Genomic DNA, 13,658 nt, shown 5'->3' with positions numbered 1-13,658 from the left:
GTTCAAGTACGCGTGCTTCCTAGCAGGGTGGAACGACGACTTGTCCCAGCGGAAGAGGCAGACTGCGGTGTCGCGGCCCAATGACACGGTGGAGGCGAGGTCGACGAAGGCGTGGCGGCGTGGCTTGGGGATGTAGTTGATGGTGACAGAGGACTCGACGCCGTCGGGGCCGCCGTGGACGCGCTCCGTGGCGGGAGCCCGTGTGGAGAGGTGCGGCGGCCTGATGGCGAGGCAGGACGCAGGTGCTCCATTTGTGCGGCGATTGTGACGGAGACGAGCACGTCTCGGTCGAACTCGAGGGCGAAGTACGCCATGTCCGCAGCGGTGTCGATGGAGACCAGCACGTCCCGGTCGAGCTCGAGGGTGAGGTGCGCCAGATCCTCGTCGTCGTGGACGGAGACGAGCGCCACGATGCGAGCGCCGAAGACGACGAACTGCCGTACCCACATGGCAGCCAGCTGCGGAAGGTGCTGCAGGAGATCGCACGTGAATCCGCCCGGCGGCCGCGGCAGAACATGCCTCCCGTGTGGCGCTCGTAGCCCCGAAGACGACAGTGGCAGCGGAGTGCTTGACGCCTTTCATCGAACACCTGGTGGGCTGGCAACTTGGTGGTCTCGTCCTTCGCACTGGAAGCAGGCGAGAGGTTGGCCGCGGACGGAGCGGAATGCACGCCGAGGGTGGTTGCGGGCGCGGTCACGAGCTCCGCCTGCAAGTCGGCGAGGAGCGTGGGCGCGGCGACGACAGTGGGGGCGCAGGGGAAGAGGAACGACGCGGGGATCTGCGCCGGAACGAGCGTCGGGCCCTGCTCGGCTTGGACGTCGAGGCGGTGTGCGGAGGCGTCGGTGACGATGGAGTCGTCGTGGTACGGGGTGGGCAGCTGAACTGTTGGCGGCGATGGCGGTGGAGGCCGGCTCGTCGAAGAGCGCGTCGGGGACGTAGCTGATGGAGACGGTGTGCGCGTTGTTGTCCGACGCGGACAGATGCGCTGGCATGTCAGCGAGGAGGGAAGCAGAAGAGTCGGCGAAGCGGACCGCAGCGTCGACGCGTGGCGTCCCATCCTCGAACACCCGGCAGGCAGCCTCCAAAGCATCGAAGCGGGAGGACAACGTCTTCTCGGCGCGGTCGAACCGCTGGATCAGAGACTGCTGGAGGTCCCTGAGCGCGTCGATGACCAACTGGGTGCTGGGATCCATGGAGTGCTAGTGGTGGGTTCAGATCAATGGCTCCGAATACCAATTTGTTAGCACACCTCTTAGAGCACTCAATACTCACTTGGGTACAATCGGATTACACGACCTCAAGGGAAGGGATGCCTCGAGCTTAGCTGAGCAATCTAGATGGTGAAGGGAGGAATCAGACTAGGCAAGGGAGGGAGAGCTTTAGACTTAGGGCCCGTTTGACAGAGCTCCCGCGGGCTCCAGCTCCTGCACTGTTCACCTGTCGGCCGCCCACGGGCCGATAGGGGGATACTATTCACCGGAGTCGTTTTTCTCTCTCATCCTTTCCTCTCTCACAGACACCGCCGGAGCTAGAGAAGCTCGTTTTTCGGGCTCCGTGGCTCCGGCTCCCGCTGGCACCTATCGGCCCGTGGGCGGCCGACAGGGGGAGAAGCTCGTTTTTCGGGCTCTGCGGCTCCGGCTCCCGCTGGCACCTATCAGCCCGTGGGCGGCCGACAGGGGGCTACAGTGCAGAAGCCGAAGCCCGCGGGAGCCCTGCCAAACGGGCTCTTAGAGAGAGAGAGTCCAGAGGATAAGAGAAACAGAGATAGGAGAAGGGTCTTCGGATAATTCATTCGATGCCCCTGTGCGTGCCCTCATGGTGACCTGTGCTAGCCCATTTGTTTTACAGCCCATCCGGCCCATTAGCTTCTTACCTGGATGGTATATGACATTCCCCTTCCCTTGAAATTCGGCTTGCCCCCGAGCCGATGAATCAAAATTGGTATCAGCAGGATCCCAGGCTAGTTGTAGACGCTTGTTGTCCATACTTGTTCTAACACAATCCAGTAAACTTGAAAGCAGTTGTCCATCATCTAGAGATTGAGTTTGTGTCTCCTTGCCATTTACCATTTCATGTCGCATGCATGTATGTGGTGGCCAAGGTTTCAGCTCCAAAATCCACCGAAGGGACAATCCTTGGAACCTGATGGTTTCCTGAGCTGAGCTCCCTGACCAAGCAGATAGATGCCAAGAGACTGTCAAGAACACCACCACATCCGCTCGACAATGCTTGAACAGAGGACGAAACTTGGGCTGCAACTCTTCTTGATCCTTATTACTGTACTTGTATAACCTACGTTACACGGATACGTGGCTGAGGGAGCATATCGCGTATCGGATACGTATCTGAGACGGATACGCGCCTGATACGTATCTGTGGAGTATCCGATTTTTTATTAATTTCACAATTTTTTAGTACGCCTGTGGATACGTATCTATATCTAGGATACGGCCCAGCCCAACAAAAGCAATGTCTCTCTGTCTCCGGACACCCTAGCCCACGACGCTCGCACCTTGTGCGGTTGCGACGCCTCCAGCAAATGCACGCATGGACACCTCGTCCCGCCTCATCCCTGCTCACCGGTCACCGGCGACGAGCCTCCGCCTCCGCTTGTCGGCCGCCGGCGACGAGCCTCCGCCCCTGTCCAGCTTTGCCCAGCATGAGATACGGTGAGGCGTGGAAGAAAAGGTAATTAGTTGATAGACAGATAGGTCCCACGAGTGGTGTCAAAAACGGCATACATATACCAACCAGATAGATGAAATTTGTCCCATCCAAAAAAACCAACCCCTCCCCAACTAAAATGTAATAAGATTTGTTGAAAATCCCATTTTAGACGTTTTCCCTTTTACTAAAAAATATAAAATAAAAACCTGAGACCACACAACGAATCAAAAAAAGAATGAAAAAGAAAGAGAAAGGATATATGTTGCTTAGGCCGTTTAGATCCTTTTATTTGGAGGAATTGAAACCTACTTAATAAATTAAGCTATTTGGCTAAAGTTCACATATAAGCCTATCTCAAATTCATAGGGTGGGAGACAGAAATTGATTCTATAGATCATCATTCTATGTTTCTATTTTGCAACTTATAACACGATGTTCAACTCGCTCACTACAGTAAAAATGCAACGTATAAGTATCTCTCGTATAGTCAACAAAATATACAAATATAATTCATATATAACCATATTGCTTAGTTAATACGTGTCTAAATTATAATTATTAAAATGAATTCAATTTCATGGCCAAGTGATTTGATGAAACATTTGCCCACACGTTTTTTTGGGCCTGTCCCGAGGATCGCTGCGGGTCCGGTCGAGAAGACGGTGAAGAAGCCCGCAACCTATCCATGCGTCGCGCCCCTGTCCTGCTCAGGCGCGGTACGCGACGGCACGGGCTTCCTCTGCGCCCGTCCCGTTCGAGTGGCCGATTCCTTATCGTGCTATATTTCCGAGGCCGTACGCGCCCGCGCCTGCAGCAGTCTTTCCCGGCGCAATGCTGTCGCACCAGCTGCCGCGCACCGCGGCGGAGGTGGCGTTGGCGCGGACGCAGCGGCAAGGGTCCGCGGGGTTCAAGCGCAAGGGGGAGGTCCCGGTTGACAGCGCCGCCAAGACCATCAAGGAGCGTCCTCAACGAATCAGGTACTGTTTCTTGCTTAGTTTTCTCTTTTCTGTTTTGGTACTGGTGTTTCCACCCTTTCTCCACCTATTGCAAAACCAGTATGAGAGATATCAGAGACGTTCTTTGCCTTATGAATTGTCTTAGGTGTCCCTGGAAGAGGTCTTTTGGAATTTGAGTCACTGGCTGTTATCCAACAGGAGACTCATTGCAGCGCCCAAACCTAAAATAGGTCTCTAACAGAATAACTATAGCCTCCAACAAAGTACCTATACGGAAGATTTTTTAGTGTCAGAAGAGGCATAACCCAAATCTGAGTATCATCTCTCCTAAAGACCTATTTGTAGAAATGGTTGTCTTTTGGGTCGTGTTGTTGGAGAAGACCAAAAATATGTATTGAACCCTTTGCCTATAATGTTACCCAAATGACGAATGGGTCTTGTATTTTGAGTCACAGTTGTTGTTGGAGACAGTTTAATGTTTGTGATGAAATCTTGTACTGAATTTTGCTGTTTTTAAATGTTTTGTTGAGTGGCTAGTTCTACGAGTGTTGGTTGGTTCGATGTGTTGGTAGTAATTAGTAAACCTGTTGAGCATCTCCAAGAGTTCTCTATTTGCCTTCCTAATACTTGATTTTTAAGAAAATAAAAAAAAAAATCTCTCTCCAACAGTTACTAATCCATCCTCCTAATATTTAAGTACTTGGGAAAACTGAGCCAGTTCCGCGTAACTTTACGCGTCTCTTGAGTCACGCAGATCCTTCTCTGCTCAGTCGCCGGGTTCGCGTCTCAGGACGTCTTCCTCCACGGCTTCTTCAGCGCCGCCATCAAGCTGCCCGCCGACTACGCGGCTGGCGTCGTCGTCGCGTTCTACGTGAGTCGTCGTGAACCAACCAAACCTGTCCCTCAGGACCTCTCACCCGTCCAATGATGTTATGCTGAAAGACGATGCGATGCAATGCAGCTGTCGAACGGCGACGTGTACGAGAAGACGCACGACGAGCTGGACTTCGAGTTCCTGGGCAACGTGCGCAGGCGCAAGTGGCGGGTGCAGACCAACGTGTACGGCAACGGCAGCACCCACGCCGGCCGGGAGGAGCGCTATGACCTCCCCTTCGATCCCACCGATGACTTCCACCACTACTCCATCCTCTGGACCAGCGACCGCATCATGTGAGTTTCTCCCCTCTCTGTCACTCGTCTCCCGTTCAGTTAACCTCTTCCGCGTCTCACTACCCTATGCGGCTATGCCCGGCGCGGTTCGGGGAAGACAGAAGCGCAGCAGGAGGACGAGGATGTGTTTGTCCATCAGATGATGGTACAGACCGGCACGATTGCCTGTTGGTGGTGTTAACACTGGATTTTGGTCGATTCTGGAAGATGACAGGTAGACCCACATGCGGGAAGAAGGGTGTTCGGCAAACAAAACAAGCGGTCGGCTAAATGCTTGTGCGGTCGGTTACTCTAGAAGGCGGTAACTCCATTCGGGAAAACAGAAGATGGCAGGCAAGACCGATCGGAAAGATGAGAGTTGTAATAATAAAGGAATCTATAAGTTTAGGGTAAGGAATCGTAAGTTTCCAAGTTTGTTTAGAAGTTCCTTTGTAAATCGTAGTCCTCTAGGACTCACGTTTTGTCTAGGGTATAAATATTGACCCTCGGCCATTGTAAAAGGGGTTCACCACCAAATCAATACAACCGGCCCCGTGCCAACTTTCGAGTCCTCTTGTCGTGTCGTCGAGTTCTTCGAGAGGAATCATCGATCTGTCGACCTCCGTAAGTTCCGACAACCTTGTTATCATGTTTAGTATCATGCGGTGGATTTAGACGTGATGCAAGTAGTCTTGTTTGTTTTCAATGGTTGTGCGGCGGATCTTTGCTTGACAATCAAGAAGTCTTCGCTTATGCTTTGTGTATGAGTAGATACCGTGCGGCAGACGTTTACTCAATATGCTTAGTGAAAGCAAGATAGTTATCGGCTCTTTTAGATATGACAAATCTAAATAGATTCATTAAGTTATCCAGTGTTGCATGTTACGGAACATTTTATATATATATTTGTAACACACTTCTGCCCAATCTAGATTGACATTGTTCGGCCTTCTCTCTCTTGTGGTTTTATTCGTGTTTCAACGATCATTGCTTTTTTCATAATATCTTTGCAACTAGATAGTGTGCTCATAATGGCCGAATTATTTTAATCTAGGTTGTCACATGTTGCAGGTTCATGCATGTTAATCATGTTTAAGCTTTAACAAAACCAGGTGTCGTGCGGCAGATGCAGGTTTTGGATTAGTTTAATCGTTTTTATTTGCACGTTCCTTCTTCATGGACCCCAATTCGGTTGGACTGCCGAGTTTGGTTATGCGTTAATTCATAATTAATTTCACTTGTTCAAATATGTCTTCCCATACATGTGTATTCGGCGTTCAGGTTTCCACGTGCATTCATCTTACGATTAGCCGAAACGGTTTATGAACTCATTGGCAGACAGCTCTCTATAGTTGTATGTCGTTGTAAGTGGCTTCAGGGCCGTATATGTGGAACTGTCTGGTATTACCCGACATGTTCCGATTTGACATTTAATTGTTTTATCCCTTGTTAGTTTTCAGGTCAAACTGACTGGCACGCTTCCGGATAACAAAACACCCGGGAACCCGATTGAAGCTACGCTTTTCGGCTTACTGTGTGTGAGGCACAGTGCGTCACATTTTGTGTCAACACACTTTTTGGCACGCCCGGTGGGACAATCTGCTAGTTTAAGATGGCATCTGAGATCAACAATGATCATGTTCTGGATGTAAGCATGGCAGAATTGCCCGATAATTATAAGGATTTAGTGCTACAAGCATGTGAGCAATACCAACGGAAATGCTTGATGTCTTTTTCCAAAAACAAGAGCAATAAAGTATTTCAAAAGCAATCAATGCCAAGGGTTCTTCTTCCGCATCAAACTGATTACACTGAAGAGGAGGATGCTCAGAAGATGGCAGCCCTGGTCTATAAAGCTATGGGAGAAACCATGACAAATCATCACACAGCTTTTCTGAATACCTTTCGGGCAATCATGATCAGTACTTTTGGTCCAATGGTTGATAAATATTTCGAAGAAAATGTTGGACCACTCAGTGGGCCGACGCTTTTCAATGTTCCAAAGCATCAAGAGAAGCCTGTTGGAAAAGAAATAGCGTCGCCTTCAAATATAGGTGGATTGACTCACACTGAAAAGCAATCACATCCCACCTATGGCCAAGTAACATTTGGTACCACGGGAGAAGTGCCACCTTCAGCTTATAGAGTTTCTCCAGCATCAAACAGATTGCAGAAGAATATGTATGGAGACGGGTATCAAGAATTTACTGATTACAGTGCTATCAATGCTGTGCCAAATCCAGGGTATAGAAGTGTTTTAGGACTGCCTTCTGGAGTGCAAGTACAAGGAAATCAGGATCCAGGCATTGATGTTTTGATGCATAGGATGGCTGATATGATGCAAAATCAGTTCGGCTTGAAACCAAAGAATCAATTCTATTCATACAAGTCTCCTTATCCAGAATGGTACAACAGAGTGGCGTTGCCTCCAAGGGTGAAGCCTCCAACAGATTTGACCAAGTTTTCTGGTCAAGATGATACTAGTACCATAGAGCACGTCAGTCGGTACTTAATGTAGCTTGGAGAAGCTGCTTCAGATGAAGCTTGGAGAATTCGATATTTTCCTTTGTCTCTTACAGGACCAGCTTTCACATGGTTCACGTCTCTACCAGCTCATTCTATTGGTACGTGGGCAGAACTAGAGCAGAAGTTTCATTCATATTTCTATACGGGTACTAATGAGAAGAAGTTGGTTGATCTCATGAGTCTGAGGATGAGAACAAATGAGACACCATTGGAATATCTTCGCAGATTTAGGGAGACCAAGAATATGTGTTATTCTCTAAATTTACCAGATGATCAACTACCTGGAATAGCTATAGCAGGAATGTTGCCGAATATCAGGGAGAAGTTGTTCGGTTTAGAGTTTGATGATCTTGGCCAACTTGCACAGCGTTTAGCAGCTATGAGTAATCAAGCCCAAGGATTTAGGAGAGATAATCGCTTTCAGAAGAACAATACCACTAATGAGGTGTATCAAGGCTTTTTGGATGAAGCGACTGAGTATATTGATGAAGATGAGATAGCTGCAGCTGAGTTAAATTGGGCAAAGGAACCCACCCAAGTTAGTCAACGCTGGTTGAAACAACAAAAGGGAACCTATGATTTTGATGTTACTAAAGCAGACAGACTTTTTGCATTGTTGATAAAGGAAGGACGCATAAAGTTGCCAGAAGGACATCCTATGTTACGTCCTGAAGGAGTGAAAGACAAAAAGTATTGTGGCTTTCATAACACTAATTCTCACTCTATCAATGATTGCCGAGTGTTCAGAATACGAATCCAGAAAGCTATCCAAGAGGGACACTTGAGGTTTGATGGCAAGATGAAAATTGATGATCAGCCTTTTCCACAAAATATGATTTCTTTCTCTGTGAGTATGGTCTCTGCCAATGATCTCAAAGGTAAAGGCAAGGTAAAAGTGTTGACTTCTGATAGAGCAAAGGAGAGTGGTGCTGTTGACCCAGATTGACAAGTCACCAGTAAAGAGCTGCAGCAACGAGTTCGGTTTCAGAATAGCCGAACCGAGAAAGGTCAAACTTCCAAACCCAGAGTTACATCACGTATTTTGCTAAACAAGTGGCAGAGGGAACAAGAGAAGGAATATTGTAAGAAACAATGGTTTATGGAAGAATGCCGGAGGTATGAGGAAGAAGTATACCGAAGGGAGCAAGAGGAATACATGATAGAACAGGAGCAGTCTCATTGGGGTTGTTCGTTCTTTAGGCATTGTTGGAATGAAGGCTTGAGGTTGCCTGCAAGAAATAATTGTCCGGAGTGTAGTGCTCAGTACTCCGAGTATAGGCAATCTCGAGTCAACCGCCGTCTCGTCTATGAAAGACTTGGAACGAAGGTTCCTGAAGATGATCGGCGCTTAAAAATAGATGACTTTGAGAATCAGCAAAAGAAAAGAGTTGCAGGTTCATGTTGGATTCATGATAGAGTGCATGATGAAGAAGCTGACTTCTATAAATACGTATGGCAAAAAGGACAGTGGTGTCCTCCAGGCCTGAGGAAAAGTCAGAAAAGAAGAGTGCAACGGTTGAGGAATAGGGAGTTGGAACAGGAAGTTACCGAAACAAAGCAAATATGGCGTCCTAAAAAGAAGCCTAATGGATGTGGTCCTTCGGCTAATGCTTGCATGGCTTTCTTCCTTCCATCAGAGTTTATAGCTCCCGAAAGCCAAGATGTCCAAGAAGAGGTGTATTCTGATTTTGATGAAAGTGAATGTCAGGATTTGATGGCTCAGCTTGTATTAACACAGCAGGCTGTTTTTGACAAACCAATCAAGAATCGTCACTTGAGACCACTCTATTTAAAAGGATATGTCAATGGCAAGCCTTTGACCAAGATGTTTGTTGATGGAGGGGCTGCTATCAATATCATGCCTTATACTACCTTCAGGAAACTTGGGATGACTAATGAAGAATTGTTGAAAACTGACATGGTGCTTAGGGACTTTGCTGGCAATCCTTCTGATACCCGAGGTGCTATCCATGTCGAGTTGACTATTGGGTCAAAAACTCTGATTACCACCTTTTTTGTCATTGATGGCAAGGGGGCATATAGTCTACTCTTAGGCAGAGATTGGATCCATGCTAATTGTTGCATTTCTTCAACTATGCATCAAATTCTCATTCAATGGATTGGAGATGATGTTGAAGTTGTACATGCTGATAATTCGGTAAGTGTTGCTGCCACAGAATCTACCTATTGGGAATATGAGGGCATCGATTGTTTCTCTAGAAAAGTGTGGAAAGAAGGTCCTGTAAATGTTTTCAGCGAAGGCCAACAGCCGATCCAAGCAGTCGGCTCTCATAGCAATTTTTAATGGGAAATCCCATCGATGGCAACAAAGGAAAGTTGGGACGTGGTTTTATGTCGGCTGATAAATTGGAAGAAATTAATGTTGGTGATGGATCTAAGCCAAGGCCGATGTATATTAGTGCAAAGTTAGACCCAGAATATAAATCAAAGTTGATAGATTTGTTGGGAGAGTTTAAAGATTGTTTTGCTTGGGATTACACGGAAATGCCTGGATTGGATCGTTCCATTGTTGAGCATCGATTACCTATTAAACCTGGATTTCGTCCTTATAAACAACCTCCAAGGAAGATATACAAAGAGGAAGTATTGGCCGATGTGAAGAAGGAGGTTGAAAGGTTAATAGAAGCAAACTTCATTCGGCCATGCAAGTATGCAGAGTGGATTTCAAATATAGTACCGGTATACAAGAAAAATGAAAAAATGAGAGTTTGCATAGATTTCAGAAATCTTAATAAGGCTACTCCCATGGATGGTTACCCAATGCCAGTTGCCGATTTGCTGGTAGATGCAGCAGCAGGTTATGAAGTCATTAGTTTTATGGATGGTAATGCTGGCTATAACCAAATTTTTATGGCAATAGAAGATATTTCGAAAACAGCTTTCAGATGTCCTGGTCATATTGGTTTGTTCGAATGGATAGTCATGACGTTTGGGTTAAAGAATGCCGGTGCAACTTATCAAAGAGCTATGAATTATATTTTTCACGAGCTGATCGGCAAGATTGTAGAAATCTACATCGATGATGTAGTAGTCAAATCTAGAGATCATGAAAGACATTTAGCTGATTTAAGAAGGACTCTGGAGTGCACAAGAAAGCATGGCTTGAAGATGAATCCAAACAAATGTGCCTTTGGAGTTTCGGCTGGTGAGTTTTTGGGATTTTTAGTTCATAAAGGAGGAATTGAAGTTGGGAAAAAGAGCATGGAAGCAATAGACAAAGTTGTGCCGCCAACTAATCTCACGAAATTACAATCATTGTTAGGCAAAATCAACTTTGTAAGAAGATTCATATCCAATCTATCAGAGAGAGTTTTACCCTTTTCTCCTTTATTGAAGCTCAAGAAGGATCAAAAATTTGTATGGGGTGACATACAACAAAAGGCTTTTGATGAGATCAAGCAATATATGAAGGCACCACCTGTGCTGGTACCTCCACAACTTGACAAGCCTTTTAAGTTGTATGTGGCGGCCGATAGCCTAACGATAGGATCGGCCCTTATGCAAGAGTTTGAAGGAAAAGAAAGAGTCATAGCTTATCTTAGCCGAAAGTTGTTAGACCCGGAAACAAGGTATTCGGCTGCAGAAAAACTTTGCTTGTGTGTATATTACTCATGTACCAAATCTCGGCACTATTTGTTGAATTCCGAATGCGTGGTGGTTTCTAGTTTTGATGTAATCAAACATATGCTATCAATGCCGATTTTGAATGGAAGAATTGGCAAATGGATTTTAGCGTTGTCGGAATTTAATTTAAGATATGAATCGGCAAAGGCGGTAAAGGGTCAAATTATTGCCGATTTTATTACCCAACATCGGGATCTTTCTGTTGAGGCGATAAGCATTGTGCCTTGGGCCTTGTTCTTCGATGGATCATCTTGTAGCAAAGGTGGTGGTGCTGGTATTCTTTTGATTTCCCCACAAGGAAAAGCTTTTGAGTATGCAGTTCCTATTGAATTTCATGTTACTAACAACCAGGCAGAGTATGAAGCATTGCTTAGGGGGCTTCAGCTTCTTATAGAAGTAAAGGCCGTTGCTGTTGAAATCTTTGGGGGTTCTGAGTTGGTGATTAATCAATTGAATGATCAGTATGAATGCAAGAACAATGTGTTAAGAGGATATTATGAAGAGTGCAGAGAACTTTTGAAGAATTTTCTAATGGTGACCTTGCATCATATCCCTAGAGAGTACAATGAAGAAGCAAATAAGTTAGCTCAAGCTGCTTCTGGATATCGAGAGAGTCGGGAAGTTTTTGCTATAGAGGAAGATGTTTTAAATACTGATCCAATAGATGGTGATTGGAGATGCGAAGTTGCCAATTATCTGAAAAATCCATCTCAAAAGGTTTCCCGAAAACTCAGGTACAAAGCTCTCAAATTTGTGTTTCTTGATGATCAGTTATATTACAAGTCCATCGATGGAGTATTGCTCAAATGTTTAAGTCAAGAAGAGGCCAAGAAAGTGATGTATGAGGTTCACGAAGGATTGTGTGGTGCACATCAGTCAACTTATCGGATGAAGTGGGTAATTAGGAGAACTGGTTATTTTTGGCCAACTATGTTGGAAGATTGTTTTGAATATTACAAAGGGTGTCACAATTGTCAAAAATTCGGCAATATTCAAAAAGTTCCAGCGTCTGCTATGAATCCTATAATCAAGCCTTGGCCGTTCAGAGGATGGGGTATAGATTTAATTGGTCAGATCAATCCTCCTTCTAATAAGGGACACAAGTTTGTACTATTGGCCACGGATTATTTCACCAAGTGGGTTGAAGCTATCCCGTTGAAGAAGGTAACGTCAGAGAATATGATCAGTTTTGTTAAGGAACATATAATTCACAGGTTCGGGATTCCTCAAACTGTAACAACTGATCAAGGAACTCAGTTTACTTCTTCAGAATTCTGTGATTTTGCCAAAGATATGGGGATTAAGTTGTATAATTCTTCTCCTTATTATGCACAAGCTAATGGACAGGCAGAAGCATCAAATAAGATTATGATTAAAATCATTCAGAAGAAGATTGATGAAAACCAAGGAGATGGCACTTGGTTCTTAGTGAAGCACTGTGGGCTTACCGAATGGCTTGTCATGGATCCACTCAAACGTCTCCCTATGAACTGGTTTATGGGCATCATGCCGTACTACCATGGGAATTACGGTCAGATTCAAGGCGAGTTGTGTTGTAGAAAGAATTGGCAGAAGAAGACTATAAGAATCTGATGATGGATGAATTGGAAGATTTACATTTGATTCGTCTCAAGGCATTAGAAAATATTGAGAAAAATAAAATGCGCGTTGCCAAGTATTATAACAAAAGGGTTAGGCTGAAGCAATTCGCAGAAGGAGATTTGGTTTGGAAAACTATATTGCCAGTTGGAACAAAGGATAGAGCGTTCGGCAAATGATCTCCAAATTGGGAAGGTCCTTTCCGAATTGTAGAATGTGTACCTGGCAATGCATACATATTAAAGACTTTATTTGGAGAGGAGTTTACCAGAGCTATTAATGGAAGATTTCTTAAGAAATACTACCCCAGTGTTGAGGTTGGTTCATGAATGTAGATCAGAAAAACCGACAAAGAGAAAATCGCCTTTGGCCTAAAAATCGAATACAAGACTGAGAACAGCCGATATTGTTCATATCGCCTTTAGCCTAAAAATCAGATACAAGATTGAGAATAGCCGATATCGTTCATATCGCCTTTAGCACAAAATAGCCGATGCAGTTTGCATCGCCTCTAGCACAAGAATGTTTATTCAAAACTGGGTTGTTGTCAGCATTTTTCTGACAGTCACAAGTGGAATTTTACCGAAAAGAGTCAAAGAAGTAAATATTATTCCAAAGGACGAGATTATTTATAAAAGTCCATCCTAATACAAACTACTCCTCAAATAACTTGTTGAGGACGGACTGGGGGTTTGTGATTTCAGCAAGGGCAGCGGCATGGTCATCGTAGGCCTCCAGACGTTCATCAATGTCGTAGATCTCGTCCGGGCGTCCTCCAACGAAGCCAACTGGCTGGGAGGAGTAGTCCTCGTTGGTTTGGGAGGTCATTGCCGCTAGCCCGAGAGAAGCGCCGAGGTGCACACCTTGGATGACGGCCTGATCAATGCGGCCGTCCACAGCATCAAGGTGTGCTTCGGATGTCTCCCCCTGGGCATTCACCTTGTCGGCGATCTTGTTCACCGCCGCCTTCAAGCGGTCATTCTCCACGGAAAGAGCTGGGCAGAAAAGAAGAAATGGGTCGGCAAGCAAAGGAAGCCAGGATGATAAAACTAAATGAAGATATCAAACCGGTGATGGCGTCGCAGAATTGCTTCCGCTGGTCCTCCCATTCGGCTT

At 45.8% G+C, this 13,658-nt stretch overlaps 1 protein-coding gene across 1 annotated transcript; it reads left to right on the top strand.

The window, feature by feature from the left end:
- Positions 1 to 3,498: 3,498 nt before the first annotated feature.
- Positions 3,499 to 4,800, top strand: LOC136479330 (probable xyloglucan endotransglucosylase/hydrolase protein 28). The gene is made up of 3 exons (XM_066477227.1): positions 3,499 to 3,681; positions 4,378 to 4,494; positions 4,585 to 4,800. Exons 1-3 carry the CDS (start codon positions 3,499 to 3,501, stop codon positions 4,795 to 4,797), a joined length of 513 nt encoding a protein of 170 aa, XP_066333324.1. The 3' UTR covers positions 4,798 to 4,800.
- The last annotated feature ends 8,858 nt before the right edge of the window (positions 4,801 to 13,658 follow it).

Source organism: Miscanthus floridulus, chromosome 9, assembly GCF_019320115.1.
Source record: "Miscanthus floridulus cultivar M001 chromosome 9, ASM1932011v1, whole genome shotgun sequence".
NCBI classification, from domain to species: Eukaryota; Viridiplantae; Streptophyta; class Magnoliopsida; order Poales; family Poaceae; genus Miscanthus; species Miscanthus floridulus.
Note: the sequence above shows the minus strand (reverse complement) of the source record. Positions and strands in the feature narration are given on the sequence as shown.